This window comes from Anthonomus grandis, chromosome 7 (genome assembly GCF_022605725.1).
Source record: "Anthonomus grandis grandis chromosome 7, icAntGran1.3, whole genome shotgun sequence".
In the NCBI taxonomy this organism is placed as follows: domain Eukaryota; kingdom Metazoa; phylum Arthropoda; class Insecta; order Coleoptera; family Curculionidae; genus Anthonomus; species Anthonomus grandis.
Window position 1 is genome coordinate 27,732,655 of NC_065552.1, and position 20,259 is coordinate 27,752,913.

General features: G+C 29.9%; 1 protein-coding gene across 2 annotated transcripts; it reads right to left on the reverse strand.

Annotated features, from left to right (window-relative positions):
* Positions 1-7,918: 7,918 nt before the first annotated feature.
* LOC126738405 (amidophosphoribosyltransferase-like) lies at positions 7,919-20,259 on the reverse strand. 2 transcript variants are annotated; one of them, XM_050443724.1, is made up of 11 exons: positions 19,937-20,259; positions 15,543-15,683; positions 15,367-15,490; positions 15,122-15,312; positions 14,413-14,471; positions 14,084-14,352; positions 11,386-11,505; positions 11,228-11,333; positions 11,037-11,163; positions 10,855-10,964; positions 7,919-8,689 (listed from the first exon to the last, which is right to left on the reverse strand). In XM_050443724.1, exons 1-11 carry the CDS (start codon positions 20,104-20,106, stop codon positions 8,541-8,543), a joined length of 1,566 nt encoding a protein of 521 aa, XP_050299681.1. In that variant the 5' UTR covers positions 20,107-20,259; the 3' UTR covers positions 7,919-8,540. The 2 variants fall into 2 exon arrangements, with proteins under 2 accessions (XP_050299681.1, XP_050299680.1); XM_050443723.1 differs by having other exon boundaries at positions 14,084-14,471.

A 20,259-nucleotide genomic window follows, 5' to 3' on the forward strand; every position in this document is an offset into this window, starting at 1 on the left:
ATTATTTTAAACAGTACTATCAAAATTTGGATGACGTCGAGCTTTAAAAGTATTTATGCATGACACAAAGTAAACACTATAATAATTCTAGAGATCTGGCTTATAGTGCTCTTAAGCCATTTAGGTTTGATTTCAAATATTTATTAAACTATATATTTAAAATTGTTTGTGTATTTTTAGTTTCCTCATATTTTAGATATATTTAATTTTGATCATTGCTTATATGATAATAATTCTTGTGTCATGAGATATGCATCGAATAATGTTTTTTTTTAAATTATATAACTAAACTATTATGTAGTTTTACTACCGCGTCACGACAATTCCGCTTTTTAATTTTATTACATACAATTATCATAAATTATTTGTCACGTGGGTTGACAACTAAACTTTGTTGATAGACCATCGCGTTGCAAATTTGTACGTACCGTTGAATTTATTATTGTATTTATATTAAACAAAGCTATAACTATTAAGACAAATTTATGAATGTTATTCAATTAAATACTACAGGGTGTCCCAAACAGGTGGTAAATTTTTAGGAATTTTGAAAAACCATGAAATGGGAAAAGTTTTACATTATAACCATAACATAAAGAGTTCTCATTAATATTTTTGAAAAAATATTTACATCATAAGTAAGTTTTTTTAATATTCGGTCTATTTGGGAAATTATATTCCTAATAGTGATGAATATTTGTAATAACCTTTAATTATAATTAGGTTTTAAAAAAACATAAATAGCTGAATACTATGAAAACTAAATTTTGCACGTTAAGCAATACAATATTTTCAAGATGATCGTTGTCGGTTAATGTATCTTTAACTATTTTTAAGAACTCAGAACGTGTTAAATCTTTTTTTCTTTGAAAAGGTCAAATAGGTTAAATCTGTTTATAAATTGATTTAAGTCAAATTTAAATCAAAATATCCCTTAAGTGATAGCTGGGCAACTATATTAAATATTTAATAAAGCGTCAAATTTAAATATTTATAACTATTGGTAAAACGGGGTTCCCCTTTTCTAACCAGAAGTTGTCAGAATGTTATGAAAATAAAATTTGCATTTAGTGGTATAGTTAAATTAGTAGTTAAATAGTTAAACTACAAGCACAAAAGTAGTTAACTGATTTATTTTACACGTACACACTAAACACCCTCACTTAAGACGACTAGAGGTATTTATTTACACCGTATTTAGTAAAAAAAATGTCTTAAAATGACTGCAGGCCAATATGTTTAAATAAAAGACTTTTCTTTTTAGCTTTTATTAGAGTTAACATTATTAACAAGTAATTAATATAAATTATCGGAAGAATTAACAATTTTTCTTTTCTTTTTCGCCGATTGTTTAACAAATATTAAGTTATATTACCTAATATGATACAAAAATTACATTTTATCAACAAGATTTTTCTATAAATTTGAGTATTTACTTATTTAGACAATCAACGTATTTTCAATAATACTCGAACCTGTACTTATAATTACATTTATAAAAAACCTCGAGTTACGATTGCGACGAGTTGCTTATGTAGTCAGGACCACTCATACAAAATTTTGGATATAAAATAATTATAATAGGTTTTTTGATACACCTAAATAAATATACATTATCATGGCATATCGAGTCCTACTTTACGAGTACCCTTTTTTTTAAATTATATTGGCAACCCTTAAATAAAGAACATAGTTTTAACCATCCAACCATCTTTAAGTTTAATAAATTAAAACCCACTCCGGTTGACCTTAGCCTAAACAATAAAAAAATTGTCTTTATATGGATAAAAGGTCACTCAGGCTTATTGGGTAACGAGTCCGTAGATAAGGAAGAAAAAAATATGTTTTTTCAGATAATTTTATATTTAAAGTACACCAGGGACGTATTTCCTTTAAAACGATCAGGGAGAGAGGCCCTTGAATATGAGTGTGCCTGTGTAGCTTGGAATATGTATGAACAAATACATAAATACAAAAAAAACATACCCTTCAATTAGGAAAAATTTGGTCAGAAACACTGTAGCTCTTGGCAATAATTTTGAAAGATAGCTGTCAATTTCCTATTTTAGATTTTTCGTGACAATATAGATAAATAATTAAAATTATTCATCAATTTGCTTCTTTAAAAACAATGAAGCTTAACACGACTTACATAGAACTTAAATAACGAGCGTATAATAGATATAGGCAATTATTTACTTTGCCTAGAAAATTACGACCGATACGAGATTCTAAGCACTACTTTCATCTGCAACAAAAAGATTAAAAAAGTGTATTTTATGTATCTTTAAAATTCTGCAAATGCTCGTATGGATTATACACTGAAAGTCGCTGCCGGGTGCTTAATGTAGGGTCCATAAATATATATATATCCAAAACTGCAATTTCCTAAGTTCGTTTTCCATCAATTTAGAGTGATTGGTTTTCGGCTTGCAACTGATTTTGTCTTTCAAAAACTTTGCCATCAGCTCAATTATTAATTTTCATTCATTTGATTAAATATCTGAGCTGCAACATTACATAGTACATCTACCATTTTCGTAATATAGTTCAATCAGCGATACTCTTTCTACAGTTATAAACTATTTTAGAATAAACTATTTTAGAATTAAATAAAATTTAGCGACAAACACTTCAAGATTTAACAGGTTAAGTGGAACTCAACAGGTTTTTACATTTTTTCAAAAAAATGCAATAAATCGTTTACTAAAGAGAAAGGTTTTTTTTTAATTGTATTTTTTGTTATTTTCTCAAAAATGACTTCATGACAATTTTAAAAAATTGACAAAATCTTTCCCTCTCAACATAAAAACGACGGGTCTAAGTGCTTTTTTTTAACAAGTGTTATATGAAATATCAGCCTTGTATCGTTTTGATTGGCCCACCCTGTATATCTATTTAATTTTTTGTTTGTTTTAAATGCAAATTTGGCTGACATGTTTATTAACATATTGTTGTCTGATGTGCTGTATTATGCATTACCTTAATTGTATATTTAAATGTATGGTGTTATGGAAGATCGTGTCACGCGAATAACACTTATTTATTTGAAAAAAATATTGAAATTAACCACATCCGAATTCATTTTGGTAACACTGCTGATCAATAATTCATAAAAAACACAAAAATTCATCGTAGTATATTGGGGAAATCAATCAAACCAGATGTAGTCTGAAAAAATATGTATTATTAGCTTAGCAGAACGCTTTCGACGTATGAGTTAAAAATACACATACAACTCCCTCTCAGTTAGCACTGATGATGGCTCAGACGCCGAAAGCGCTCTGCCAAGGTAATAATAAATATCTTACCTCTGGTTTGATTGTTATACGTACTATATCCTTCTTTTAAAAATATGACAATTTATAGAAGTAAAATATCGAGAACTCGAAACAACAAAATTTAAAGAAGAGTTAATAGGAAAGAAAGTAATTATTAATAGAGTATGACCACCTCCTGTAACAATACAACATAAGCTGTTATTATATTGACATTGCTTCTGCATACAATTTAACAACTCTTTCAAAAAGTTTTTAGCAGCATGCGGACGTGCATAAGTATACATTTTTAATAAAATTCTGGAGCGCGTCGACGGACAATGGGTTCCATCCCTAACAAAAAACAGGGATATTCGTTTGGTGTTAGTGGAAACCAAATTAGTTCGAAAACCTATCGAAAGGGCGGCCCAAACCACCAAAGTCCCGCCATGGTACCTGTCAACTTGAGGCATTCGTCACATCCTTGGCCATCTTAACTAAGGACGGAAACCAAACCTTGATTCATCGGTAAAAAATGCATGCCCATTCACGCTTTTGGCAATTCTGATATTCTTAGGCCCATTTTAATTTCGTTGCGCGATTTCCACGGAATAGTAGCTTTAAATATACTGGATATATGTAGATACATATAAGAATGTATATACTTATACATATATGAGCTCTATACAGTGTGTCCAAAAAGTCTAGAAAAATACCGTTTACAGGTAAACGAATTACCTGGTGAAAAAAAACGCTCGGACACGTCAATTCTCTTTTATTCTTTTGTATGTTTTCAGATTTCTGAATAATATTTTACACAGAATACCCAATTTATTCGTGCATTTTTGGATTTTATGATAAATTCTAAACACATTTCATGTATAACACCCTATTTGAACTGTTTTCGAAATATCAACAATTAAAAATCATTTTTTTTAACTTTACGAGGCTTTTAAATCTAAATTATTTAACTCTAATTACTTTTTTGTGTCACAGGTGGGATTAATGTATTTGACGTCTTCGCGATAAGTTCAATATTGTCCGAAATGGCTCAATTAAATGAAAGAGAAAATATTACATTTATAAGGTTAAGGGGTTATGGAGATCGTGTTAGACTATACTAAGAAGTCGCTAATTTCTTTAATGATTCATTTCCAAATTGAAATTTAATTACTTTATTAACTGCTCAGAAAATAGTAAAGATGTTCGACAAAACTGACAGCATTAAAGAAAGGACTAGATCTGATCGGCCAAAATCCTTAACAAATGATAAAAGAAGTTTTCCAATATTTTGTTAAAAATGACCACAGTTCGTTGCGAAAAACTGCTCAAGAAATGAGCACACGTAAATCATCGGTTGAAGTAATTTTAAAACAAAATAAATTCCGTCCTTATAAAATTCACTTGGTGCAAGAACTTTTGGAAGATGATTTTGACAGGAGGGTCGAATTTTGTAAAACAATCATGGCAAAACTAGTCCAAGCTCAAAACTTATTAAATAATATTGTGTTTTCGGATGAAGCTACGTTTATGCTTCATGGCATTTTAAACCGCCAAAATTGCAGGTACTGGACCGATAAAACTCCACATTGGATGCGGGAAGTGCGTACCCAGTATCGCCAAAAAGTTAATGTGTGGGCTCCGATATTTGGAATGCACATAATTGGCCCGTACTTTATTGAGGGAAACCTGACTTCCGGTCACTTCCGTAAAGTATTTAGAAATGCTTCGAGTTCCTGAAATTAGACGTTTGGCTGGTCCAAACTACAGAGAAGTATGGTTTAAACAAGGTGGAGCTCCTTCGCACTATAGTCGAGAGGTGCGTGATTATTTAAGTTTCACTTTTCCAAATAGATGAATAGGCAGAAGGGATAGCATAGAATGGCCAGCTAGGTCCCCAGACCTCTCCCCTTTAGATTACTTTTATTGGGGCCATTTGAAAAATAGAGTATTTGTCACTAAACCTGAATATATAGAGGACTTAAAACAACGCACAACAAATGAAGCTGGCCAAATTACACAAGAAATGATTCGAAACGTTATTGGCAAATTTTATTTCAACCTTGTGTATTGTCAGGAAGTGCAAGAAAAGCATTTTGAACATTTAATTAAATAGTTTTGCTTTGTACCAAACTTTCTATTACAATACCTTTATTAAAATAGGGCGTTATGTGCTTGACATTTTGAAACTAGAAATTTGTTTTTTATTTAAGCTTCAGTTAAATCTAAAGTTATTATTAAACGATAGTTTATGAAAAACTAAGATGGGAGAGTGCAAGCCGTATTTCTTCAAGTTAGATCATTTAGATTTTACAGTCTGGTAAAGTTTTTAAAAATGTTGATTTTCAATAATTGATATTTCGAAAACAGTTCAAGATTGGTATAGGGTATGAAATGTGTTTAGAATTTATTATAAAATCCAAAAATGCATTAATAAATGGGGTGTTCTATTTAAAACAAAGCTACTTGCAGCTACCTACCTAAATACTAAGTAATATAAAGTATACTAAGTTAAAAAACAACTAAATACTAAAGTAAAATGTACCAACTAAGTATATATCTGACATCTATATAACACACATATTAAAATAATAAGGTAAAAATTATTAGAATTGCATGATTAAGAGTCTTTAAACTTAAAACGAAAAAAAAACGTAAGAGAAACAGGATGTTATGTTGATATGAAGTTTATTCGTGATGAGTGTCCTAAATTGATTGAGGCTAGTCGAATCTAAAGCATATTAATTAAAATAATAGCTGAGTTTATATATAGGTGAGTTTTTGTAAAGCTTTATACGTGGATGCACCCTGTATATTTTTCAGAAATCTGAAAACACGCAAAAAGAAATGACGCTTAGAATACTGCAGCTTTAATTGGACGTTTGGAGTCAAGATGGTTTTCATGTAGCCTATTCCTTATTATTTGACGCTAATTACATGAACGTTTTGAAGTCCACTTTTTAGCTGGTTGGAAGTAATATTAGCATTTCGTAATAAATCTATCATGATGCTTTGTTGTGCAAGATAGAGTCATGCGGCATTGGAGGTGTCGTCTTAAATTGGTTCGCCTCCTTACACATTTGACACAATATGTGGAAATAAGGAATAAATTAGGTTCATATTGTTCAAACAATCTTCACACTGATTTGGGAGTACCTCAAGGTTCGGTGCTCGGGCCTGTGTTGTTTCTTATATTTGTAAATTCATTGCCTACAGATTTACTGTATAGTCACGTTACTATGTACGCGGACGATACATCAGCCCTTGTTTGGCAACAAAGTACAGAAAATATGCACATTACTGCGGGAAAGGCATTGCACGAGCTAAATAACTGGTTTACTCTAAATGAAATTTTTCTTAATACCAAGAAAACAAATTATATGGTCTTTTGCACTCATCGGGGTCAATTAAATCTTGATCTTGACATGAATTTGAGCAATAACGGTAGTTTCTTGCAAATTTAACAAACAAAGTTTCTTGGCTTGATACTAAATGGCACTCTTTCATGGGAGGCACATTGCAATGATTTGGCATTAAAATTAGATAGCCTCTGTTATGCCATAAGAAATATTATGTCCTTAATGGATAAAAACCAGTTAGTTTGTGTATACTATGCCATAATCCACTCTAGGATTCTGTATGGGTTCCAATTTTGGGGTTTCTCAGCGTATGCATGTCGTGTATTTATGGGTCAAAAACAAGTTATTAGATGTATGGCGGGAGTACCCCCTAAAACTTCCTGTAGATCGCTTTTTAATCACTTTGAGATTTTAACTGTTCCGTGTATGTATATTGTGTTTATTTGTTTTTAAGAATCTTAATTTATTTGTGACAAATGGTTTTTTTCATAATTATCCAACTAGACTAAAAAATGATTTATTTTTGTTGCGTACTAGATTAACTCTTTCAAAAAATTTTATCCTGAAAATATGTCCAAAAATATTTAATAAATTGCCAAATGACATAAAAAATTGTAATAGTTTATCAACATTTAAAAAAAAAAATTGAAAACTTTTTTAGTTTTGAAGTGTTGCTATGATATTAAGACCTACCTTTCGGAGTAATAACTAGCTGTAACGTATTTATTTATTTGTTACTGTTTTATATGCTTAATAATTTCTTTGAGTATGTAAACTAGGTTTAGTGATAGTGTAGATAGATTTAAGTATATAATGTTTGAAATTTTAGCTTCTTTCAACATGGACGAATTCCATACACTGTATTGTGTCAATTTTGGATAATAAAGATTTGAATTTATAAGTTCTGTTGCTTTTGATGTTGAACTAATATATCTTTCACTTGCAACACCAGTCTCTTCACACACTACCTATAATGCCCTTGGTAGAATTTACAACTTCTGCAAAGTCACGGATGTTTACACTTTGTAACTATGGATCATGGTCAAAATATTGCCGAACAAAAATAACTTAATATAAGGTATGTTGAAAGAAATGTCCAACAAATAACAAAAAAAATTTATTTTGAAAACAATTTTTTTGTCTAAAAATAAAACGTTTTTTTTTAATTTATTCCACAGATAATTTTGATCTGATCTTTCATTATTATGCAAAATGCCGACTTAAAAAGGGAAAGTTCTGGAAAAGCGCCATAAAAGCGCGGTTTGGATTTTTTTATATGGGTCGAAATAAAAAACATCATAGTTGTATCTACAAATTCCAATCAGAATTCATAATTTATTAATCTATTTTTTAAGACAACTTTTACAAACTATAACAAACGGATACCTGATAGGAAAGTGGTAGGCCTTAAAATAATAATTAATACTATAAAAACGAGGTTTACAAATTTCGGCTTAATATAACTAGGTTTTTCTTCCTAAATTTATAAAGTTGAGATTCTACTGAAGAATATTGATTTGTTTGTTCTTTTTTATTGTATTGTCGCCCTAGAGCTAAATTTGCTAAGTCAATTACTTTTAGTTAAGTAATTACTAAATAGTTAATTACTTTTGAATTTCTTATTAAACTTCTTGCATTTTGCACTTCATTTTCTTTTTCAGAAAGAACAATTTAAAAAATAAATAATTTGAAAAGCAAAAAATGAGATTTTTTACCAGTGACTTAGCGATTAGACACTTCAAGGCTTCAATATTCCGTAATAACTTTGATTGTTTTAAATCTATAGATTTGCCTTCAAGTGATTTACATAAAAATTAACTAACATTTCTTTAATTCCAATTTGATTGGAATCACATAAAATTTAATCTATAACCAACAAAAATACTGAATCTATAAAACGAACGGTGAAATGTTGAAATTAAGTCTACCATTCGTATTCCACTGGCAGACCTCCAGGATAATCGCCAGTAAGGCAAGCGGTGCAATGCCCTATTTCCCGTCCGTCAACTTTGATGTCTTTTTGGACCGCTCGGACTAAGCCTTGAACACTTAGGTAGTGTAGACTATCAGCACCTAAAACAGATTTTTTATTTGACTTATAAGTCATTATAATAAGTTATTTCCATTCAAGAAAAATATTCATAATGTAGCGTTTTTCCCGTTCGTTAGGTGTGAATTAAAACAATCGAAAATGGTCAACTAAGTTATTTACACACTTCACTACGAAAGCTCAACGACTACTAAAGGTATTTATTTACTACAACTATTTAAATTTCGCGCCAATATTAAATAGATTTAGATAAATTTAGGGGATGACACAATATACCAGCCAGCAAAGCATTTTTGGTGCGGAAATCAGACCGAAATTGAAGATCGAGTGGCGAGCGGACTGGCATGAATCGGGCGTTAGATAGCTCCCGAGTTGTGTTTCAGCTCCTCATTATACCCTTGCCATTCAAGAATATTTAAATCGCCTGCAAGATCACCTGACTTGATCCCTTTAGATTTTTTATGGGGTCACTTAAAAAGCAAAATTTATAAAACTCAGCGAGAGTCATCAATCATAAACGAATTACGCCAGCGCATCATTGAATGTCGGGCCATTCCACCAAAAATGCTTCATAATGTCCGGGGCCGTTTTGAACAAAATCTTTATTATTGAATGGATGCAGGAGACCAACAATTTGAGCACCTGTCATAAACAATGAATTATAAACAAAATTTATATTTTGTGTCTTTTTCTTCTTTTTTTTTGAGGTTGGAAGAAAAGATTTTTAAAGAAAAAGCATTATGAAATAATTTGAATAGCACCATAAGAGAGAAATAACTTCTATCGACTTATAAACTGCAAACATTAAACCTTTGAACCAAATAACCATTTAATAAGTCTTGAGGTGGGTAAACATTATCGCATTTGAACCATAAATATTTCACAAATTTTCTTTGTACTTGTTCTGTGTAAAAGTGCCTATCATAACTCTGTGAGCAAATCACTTTCGTACATTCTAATTTGGACGTAAATAAGAGAAATATAAAATTTTTACTGCATCTAAATTTCTAAAATTTTATGAGAATCCTGAAATTCTCATGAGAATCCCGTATAATTTAGATTAGCCATTTTCAATAGGTAATTTAAGGGAAAGTTTTGGATTAAACAATACACTTAGGTCCTTAAAGGAATCAACCCGTATTGTACTATAATTATATATTTAATTATCTAAAATGTAATTAAATATTACAGGTGTTATTTTCTTTTTAAAAATGTCATTACATTGCATTTCTTAAAATTTCATTTTAGACTATTGGTAGAACACTATTTGTTAACTAGCTTAAGATTAGACTGCGATCTAATGCAATCATCACCTTTTCTTAACCATGTATACAGTTTAATGGCGTCCACATAAAGTAAAAAAATTACAATAAAGTTAAGCACTAATATCATTAATCACATAATTAAAAATCACACTTCCATGAGGAACTAACAGTGTCACCTTATAAGGTGTGGACTTTTCACGATGAATTTCTATATATTGACTACGATTATAAAGATTTTCATCTTCAAGCAATAGATTTTTCAAAAAATATGTGATGGCCACGGATTTTTTATGACAAAAAAAGATTTCGATGTGAACCGGAGATCTTTTACAGATCTACAAATTCTAATATTACCCGAAATTATTAATTTACGGGGGGAGGACACTTATTCAACCATAAATTGTTATAATTTTGTAATCCTCTATTAAACTGAAGCCGACCAGAAAACTTCGAAGAAATAGAAGAGCTAGGAAGTCAGCAAAAATATTGAACATTTGGTGTCTCCTTTTGTAAGGTTGTTTCTTTTGCACTCTTTTTAAATCTTTTATTTGAGGACTTACACATTTATTTGCTTTTGCACTTTAATTTTTCAAGAATTTTAGATTTTAGAATCAATTTTGCATATATATTTTTAGTTGTACTTCTAATACTTTCGTTTTAAATCTGCACGATTTAATTATTTTAAAAAAAAACTATGGTCAATTGTTATAAGTGAAAAATCTGTATTGTTGTTAGTCAATTGTCATCACAGTTCTCTCCTATGGAGAATCCTATGAATCTCACTTACAAACATGCCGATGTTTACCCTATTGCAAAACAGTTTTGCTTTTTATAAATTGCTAAACGAAAGAATTCTAAATTCTTTGTAAAACACAATCCCTATAAAGAAAAAGCGATTTCAAGAAAATGTTAATTTAACTTACCAACTTTTAAAGCAATATCTTCAAAGTCTTTCGCATTTGCGATCAATTCTTCCCTTGTAGGAATGTTAATTCCCATATAGCACGGAAATTTCAACGGGGGGCTGGCAATTCTATTTTGTAATAAAAGGCAATTTTTGTAAAAGCTTATTTCTTTGAATTTAGATACAGAACATTTTTCTTACCTAATATGAACCTCTTTGGCGCCAGCTTTCCTTAATAATTTTATAATTGGTCCCACAGTATTACCTCTGACAATAGAATCATCTATTAAGATAACTCGTTTACCTTTCACATTTGCCAGTATCGGACCTATACAAAGAAAATTTTGAAAACGAACTTTTGGTAAAAAAAAACTATTGTTAAAATAACTTACTAAATTTTAAAGCAACATTCATTTGCCTTAATCTGTTACTCGGCTGTATAAAAGTCCGACCGACATACGAGTTCTTAGCTAGCAATTCGCCTTGTGGAATTTTTGACTAAAATAAGTAAAAGAATAATACAAGCATACGTAAATATTCTAACTCGTACTTCTAAAGAATATCCGTGTGCGGCCGCATTTCCAGATTCTGGCACAGAACCCACTATATCTGCCTCTACAGGATGCTCTAAGGCTAATTGTCTGCCACAGTGAACTCTTGCATTATAAACCTTGATAAAATCAAAACTATCTTATTCTATATTAGGTCACTAGGAATAGATTGTATATCGGTATGAAAATGAAAGCGCCGACCATAGGAAATACATGTAATGAATCCCTTCTATCAAGGTCCACATAATATCCAGTAACGTTCAACTCTACAACGAGCGCGTCGTTTTATTAGTCGATCGATTTATTTTATTTTACTTTCTGCCACGGGCTTTGCGTAAATACTAAGTTGCTTGTGATTACATTTCACAAACACTCAAGAGAATAGTCAAGAAAATATTGTCGGCCAATTGTAAGCTAAATTTTTTTATTCTAGTCGCATTTATAGAAATCGAAATAAATATAAAAATTGAGAAGATAGATGGCATATCGGGCAAATTATTAGAATTTAAAAAATGCAATTTCCTTGTAATTTGAAGATATATACATTATTGTTATGTCAATTCGGCTAGTATATTTTTCACATCACATCACAAAGATGATTATTCCTTAAGCCCAAACACCTATTTTGTCGTTCATTAAATGCTTGTTAGCTTTGTCCGACAGAGAAATCCCGTAATTTTAGATAAAATTGTAACGAGTGAGCATCGAATTTTGAAGTAGCCGAGGAATCCCACGAGCCAATAGGATATTTAAAGTCTTCGTATTAATTGTTTGTGTGATATATTTTGAGGAAGACACAGAGATTAACGTAGTTATAACGCATGTAAATATTTATAAAACTAACGTGAGATATAGTAAAGCAAAATTTGCTACAAGACCTAAAACTTATTAGTTCACAATTAAATTTTTTTCAGGACATTGAACCAGGTCTCTTTATACGAAAAAAACAAATTATTAAAGGGTACTGCTCAACTAGTTTCGCACTAGAGTTAATTGACAGGTTTATATATCCTTTTAAAAATCAGCCAATTCATCATCCTTTTCCATGTTCGCAACTTTTCACAAGCTACATTCACTGGTCGCATTATTAGCACAAAGGGCATGATTAAATCGCCTCGTAGATCTTCCGATCTATCTCCAAATGATTTTTTCCTTTAGGTATAACACTGAATAATATTCTACACAAAATGATGCAGAACACTCGCCAGAAGTTCTACAACAAGGCTGAGATATTGTTCAGCACAAGTCTGTGATATTTTTGAATATCTAATTGAATAGACTGTTTTAAGGATAAAACATTATTTTATTTAAAGAATATATAGTTTTATTTCGCTCAATCCGGAATAAAAAACATGGAAATGAAATAATTCTACACATAATCTGGCATGTGGTACTATACTAAATACTTGTTCCAAACTAGTGGTATATTACCAAAATAGAGCGTCAAGTGTGGTAAATGAATGAATGTGGGTAAACTGACTCAAGAATGAATCAATCTCAGACCGGGACTTAGATTCCTAGATGTATTATCGCTTTTTACCGGTTGAATTCTAGGCTTGATAAGGTACCGGGTTTCTTTAGGAAAAAAGCACCTGTTTTCAGGAAAGTGTTGTCTTCGTAGAGAGCGAGAAAATGCATAAACCGCATAACAAACAGTGCGTGAAATATAAAATAATAAAATGCGACATATCGCTATGGAATTTAACAGTACATGGACCATCCCGAACGAGATACAACCACCTTAAATATTTCATATGCTTTAAAATATGATGTAATTTCCTATGATTGGCGCTTTCGTTTCCATACCGGTATTTTAAAATAAATTAAAAATTCTTTCTGAAAAGGGCAAAAACAGAATTTACCATGCTCTTAAAGAAATTCTAAAAAGGACTTCTAAATAAACTTTAAACTTGAAATTTGATTATACTTACTTGAGATATATTAATTAGTAAAATTAGTTAAATAATTAAAATCGGTAACTGCTTTTAAAAATGTTATGTAAAAACCTTAGAACATTGAATGCCTAGAATAACTAGAGGCCACTAGAGGAATACTAAGCATGTTTATCAACAATGGGCTCAATCCAAAACAACCTATGTTTATTCTAGTGTATTCAATGTGCTAACGCTCTTTTCTCTATGTTGACATAACATTTACCAGGTATTATGAAAACCTATAGCTACGACAATATGCGTTTTCGGGAAAAAATGTTTCAGGGTTTTAGACAAGGACCAGAAGGGACCCTGAAGCTGACCTGGGAGTTTTGCGGAAGACCTTGAAATAACATTAGTATTCCTAACTGAAGTATTCTTCTCTAAAACGCCTATTTTCATTGATAAGAGGGGTGGGTCCGATACTTTTTGATGACCTGATATGTACATTGAATAATACGAGTATATCAGAAAGAAATTTTAAAAGCAGAACAAATGTTTTCTAAAAGATTTCAAGATTGTAATAATATTTAACAGAATGTCGATTCTCACGCGAGCTAAAAATTTAAATTATAAAATTTTGGTATGAACACTTTTTTTATTAATTAATTCTATTAGGTGACAAATTGTATTTTCTTCTAATCAATAATTCAGTTCCAAATAGATTTTGTTTAATACGGCGTAATTTTAGCCTAGTATAACAAAGATTTAGACTTTGCAAAACTGTAATTTAAGATACACATTATTCGAAACTGTGACTTCGTACCTCTTGTCCTTCGAAAATGCTCGTGGGCCTAGCAAAGTAAACATACTCAAAAATGCAAAATGCCAAATGCCTGCCCTCTGGTGTTGGAATGATATCAATAGTTCTTGGTCCATTTCTTGTTAACTCCACAATCTCTCCTGGTCGAACTTCTCTCGAATACCGGGTGATTTTCATAAATGCGCAGGACTCTGATGCTACCACCCATCCATCTGCCGGTTTTTCAGACTCTATTATTTTGTTCACCAAGTCTTCCGAGTACCCGTTTACCACTAGATTATTAATAATTGAGTATACGGTAAAAATAGTTAATTTTAAGAAAAAAAACTCACTTTCGTTTGTCGAGGCTAGGATTTTACCTAAGCATAATGGTCTGTTACCATAAGGATCCCTAAAATTTCAAAAACAATGTTTTTCCTTAATATTGCAAAATTATTAAAAAATTCAGGAGTGAGTTTCTTATTCTAACTCACTCCTGGAAAAAAAGTTTCTATGGTCATATGTAATAATCGTCTTATTATTTTAAAACATTCTTGCAGCAGAGTCGTAGAAAGTATTAGCTTATGTTTCTTATATAATAGACCTATAATGGTTTTTATATTTTAAAATTTTAAATTTTTTTGTTTAAAATTTTATTTTATTTATTTTGAGGTTTACACATTATCACAATCAATAAAATTTGGTTGAGCAGCTAATGTGGCCGCTAGATTACTTCTGTTATACCTGATGGTATTTTTTGTGACACTCATTCAAAATTGGTCTTAGTATTCTATTAGTATTCTATGTATACTTTGACTGTGGAAAAGCCAAGTTATTAACTACAATATCTCACTCTCCCAAGAGCATTAAATTAAGATAGATCCAAAAATCCAATTTACATAAAAAAAGTCTAGTCACCTATCTCCAGCCTCTCCAATTATCAACATCTTAAACCTTTTTGTAGGTATTGGAGTTAAAGCAAGAAGAAAATAACAAATAAGTGAAGTTTTACATAAAAATAATGAAATTGCCCACTATATATGCAATATAAAAAAAGTATACCTTACTGCATAGATCCTATCCTTTAACATAATAACCAATGAATAGCTGAGTGGTGCCAATTGCATCAAATGTCTTATTCTAGCAGGCCAATCAGGACCTCCAACCTCACCTTCTGGCGGAATTAGACACAAGGCTTGAGTAATCAACTCACTATCTGAATGAGTTGACAGACCTATTCCTCTATCTAAGACCTAAGTATTTGTTTATTTAATTTGGACTATAAAAAGAAAATATTGAGTTTTTACCTGTTTTCTTAAAGCAGCAGCATTGACCAGTTCACCATTATGTGCCACCGCTAACGAGCCGTGCATTGAATGTACGACAAAAGGTTGAGCATTTACTGCAGTGGATTTAGCACTGGTTGAGTATCTAATAAAAATTAGTTAGTTAAATTTAAAATTAGTATTTTTTTAAAACTTGCCTTGTATGTCCAATTCCCATAGTTCCAGTAAGGTGGGAAATGTTATCATTAGTAAAAACATTCTTCACTAATCCCATTCCTTTCTGTACATTAAACTCATTGTGTCCTTCACTGGTGACTATTCCTGTGGATTCTTGGCCCCTTTGAAATATTTAAAAATATATTTCTTGTTAATAATTCTTACTAACGTAAATTTATCAGTATCTAGCATTGTACCAATTTACATTCTTAAATAAAGATTTAAGTTATATCCTACATTTTCTAATTTTTGTAATCTTATACATAAATTTCTCTCATAATGGGAATACTTTAAGGACTTATTTAAAAATTTGTTACAACTTTCTATAATTTGTATTCTATAATACAATTTCTATAATTGTATTAAAAATCAAATGCCTCAACAAAAGTATGTTGATCTCATTGTAGACTGCTAACTATATTAATAGCCTGATTAAACTGGAGCAAAGTGTGTTTTCACATCAGAAAAAGGCTTTTATTACAGTACAATTACAAAGTATAGGAACCATGTATTCAAGTAGAAGCGTATCATCCATTTTTTCTCTAAGAGACCAAACGAAAACAAAACAAAGGTAAAAACACAAAGTCTCATCAAATCCATATAATTTTTTTTTTTGAGTTGTAATGTGATCTGTGTCGGTCTAGGCCTGATGATGCTCCGATAGGAGCAAAACACATGTAGCTTTTAAATAAAAAAAAATAAGAAAAATTATATGGATTTGATGAGACTGTGACTTTGTGTTTTTACCTTTGTTTTGACGATGTATTCATTCATTTAACATAAAGTGTTTATCACCACTTTTTAAGTCAGTATAACTTATATATGGAAGATGAAGTAAAAAGTGAAACAACAAAAACAGAATGTGTTAAATATGTTATGTCAAGAAGGATGTTAAAGTTTTTTAATCACTTTCAAAGATTTTGTAATAATGAATTTTTAAATAAAATTTTCAAAATGTTAATATAATGGTTTATGGGATAGAGAATGTCTCCAATCATGAGTTTTTTTACAAAAATTTAAAATCAATAACCTTCGGTGGATTTCACTTATCATGATGTGAATATCCTCACTTACATCTCTGAAATACTTAATTATTTATACTTTATTAATATATAACAATAATACTTCTATAAATACTATATAATATACTCTCTAATACTATATAATATTCACCACCACAATTTTTCCCCATTTAAAACCTTACATGGACATAAATTATATTAAATAAGTTATTTAGGTGTATTTAGAATTATAATTGAAAAAAAGGACTAAGAGCAAAAAATAGATGTATTAAGGTGATATGAACATTCACCAATCTCACTAACATTATATTACACAATGCTAAACGTCTGAAATGATTCAAATTAAAAAAATATATTTAATTAAAAAATAATCAGGATAGAACACAGAAACAGTGTCAGGAGTATAAGCAACTTAAACCAGCTATGACACACTTATTGAGTGAAACTAGTTTGAGGCTTATTTATTAATGGTAAACTGGTGAATTTTGAAAGTCTGTGCTTCTGTGATAATCACTTCATGAAAGTTACAAAGACCAGGATCCAGGATGGTGCTTTGAATGGCAAATTATTTAACTAGAATTATATTATAGGAGTTTGGATGCAATAAATGTACTAAGAGGAGAAAAGAAAATATATTCTTTGAAGAATGTATTTTTCAAATAGATTTTTGTTATCCATGAAACCAATTTTTGACATTTTCAAATTACTAAAATATTTTAGTTTCATTTTCATTTTTACCTGAAGGGAATTTTAACTTGTTTGTTATACATATATGAAACATGCTACATCCATCCATATGGCACTTTTAAATACTTTCAATTGATTTAAACAAATTAAAATAAAAAAAAAACAGGAAAATTACATTGTAATGACTCTATACATATATACATTGTAATGACCATAGACACCAAACCCGAGCTAATAAACACCAGCAAATTGTACTACCTTATATGATTCGAGATTTTGGTCAACATTTGGCAGTATTTTTAGCTCCAAAATTTTATAACCTTCTCCCAGAAAATGTCAAACAACAGAAATACTACAAAAAGTTTAATGAGCATGCCCTAAGTTATATATTAGGAAACAAAAGAAAATTTTGTTGATTGATCATATGTGCTTGTATCAATATTCTGCTTTTCACCAAACTTTTTATTTTCTTACTCGATAGCAATCACAACATAAATACATAAGGGAAAAAGAAAAAAATCTCAGTATGGACATTTATTCAATTATTTATTTTGTTTCAAATATTATAGGTTTTAGGTACCAAAGACTAGAAAATTCTGTAAAATACTACATAATACCTTTGTAGTTAAAATGTATATGTGTGTATAGTATATGAATCTTTTTTTTTTTTTCTCTTTTTCTCATTTTTATTGTCTGGTTTTTGATTTTTGTTATGTAGTTTTGGGTAAACTTATTTAAAATGTTAAATATTGTGAACTAATTTATATAACGGCTGGCCTGCTAAGGGTAACAACATTGATATATTAGAATTTTTAAATTGTTTCTACCATAGCACATACAGATACTCTGGTATCTAGGTGCTTTATATTCTTAGAATTGTAATATTTTATATTGAAGTTGAATATATCGAAATATATAAAATAAAAAATATTGAATTGAAATATATAAAGTGGTTCATTGGACATTCACAGGGAAAATAAGCTTAATGATTGAAGTTGTCAACTTTTTTAACATTATGATGTGTTGTTATCTGTGATTATATATAATATGTCACTTTACGATAGTAATCCAATTGGCAACAATATAAATAAAATTATACATTACAATGCTAGTGAGGTAAATAAAAATTTTTGATTGACAATTGCAGTTTTAATTTAACACCTGTTTTTAATGTTAAATTTAGTACAGGTAAAAGTGGTTTCATAATTTCTAAATGGGTCTTTTTTATAACATCAGTATTTATACCATCATATCCAGGTCAACTATTATTTTTAGCTCTGAAATATAATTTATTAATTTATTTTTTGTTATCAGGTTTAGGTTAATAGAATCTAATATGAGAGGCTCCAACTATTGTGTACATTGTGGCGGTGGAATTGCTCTTTCCATTTTCACCCCCACACTAATGTAGTAATGATTACAAAAATTGGATGCCTCAAGTGGACTGCTAAAATTCTCACCATCCGTATTTTTTAATTTAAAAAAATTATTATTACATTTACGATTTTAATTATTTTGTAAAGTGTTTTTCATGTTATGTTTATTATTCTCAATTTGATTCTTAGCTGATATTAAATCATTTAATATCTTGAAAAACCACAAGAAATAGTTCAATGTCACACTTATTATAATGCAAATTTTTTATGTGAAGTTTTTAACTATTGTCAAAAGAGAGTAAAAGTATCCACAAAATGTAAATCTATAAAAAATACAATTTTTTTAAAAAGTTGCGAGCTTTAAGCTATTTTGGTTATTAAGCTATATTATAGGATTTATTCAACAGATTATGAAATATAATGTAAATACTGTCATACACCTTAAATTAATATACATGTTTTTTGTCTACTGGTAGTTAAACAAATTAATAATTCAAATTAATGCCAACCTTTTGGTGAGTTCCTTTACCATCATCAGGACAATTGGTAAATGAATATATATATTAAGGATTACAATTTCAAAATAATACATATTCCTGAGGCACTATCTAACATTTAAAAAAGTAGGTATTTTAATACTCAACAACCTCTTCAGAAGTGCACACTTTATTTTTAGAGAAACTTGAAATACTTTAGATTACTGTTAATTATTATACTTCAAATGTTATATACCTTAACAATAAATAAATAAAACAAAATAATAAAAAAAATAAATGAAAAATGTAAACTAAACATTTGGGTAAAGGTCTACTTTAGTGACTTTTCTGAAAGTTTCCGCTAAAATTTGGATGGAGTTTATAATTCTAGGTGCAATTAAAATGTATAAATGTAGAAAAAAAAATTCTTTTTTTTTTGGAAAAAATCCACTTGACATTTCACCACTCCACCATCGGAATATGGTTTTGGGTAAAATTACATTCATTTTTTATTTCATTTCTTACAACTCAAAAGTGCAATAATTTTTTAAGCCTTTGCCAATAATTTTAGGTGCAATTTCTCAAACCTCGCTTTTCCTATTGTTACTTTTGGTAAATAATATTTGATCTTTTAAAAGAGGGCTTGAAGAGTATTGATAAGAACTTACTTAAAATACTTGTCTTTTAACTGTTTTATTATTTCAAACTTTTACATGTAGAATTTAACAAAATTGTTTTTTAATCAGAATATCAGGTACCTCTGTTACAAAAAATAAAATAAATGCCCTTTAAAAATATATTTATTTAATTCTACCTGTGTTGTAAAGCCTGCAGCCCTATCATGACAATTTGCGCAATTTCGGTATTACTTTCCCAGCTTTCATTACCAATGGCCCCAAAAACGCCACATTCATGTGTAAGTCCACTGTCCACTTGGCCTCTGTTCTTGTGCTTTTCTGGAAAATGTGGCACTTGATTTTCCATTATTATTGATGTAAGTAATTGATTAACGCGCAACAAATAATTTAGTATTACTAAAGTTATGTAAAGATTTTCCAGAAATTAAAAGAAATAAGAAAATACTCAGAAATAAAAAGCACTGCGAAAAAAACAAGCAACAGTGTTGTCGCATGTGAC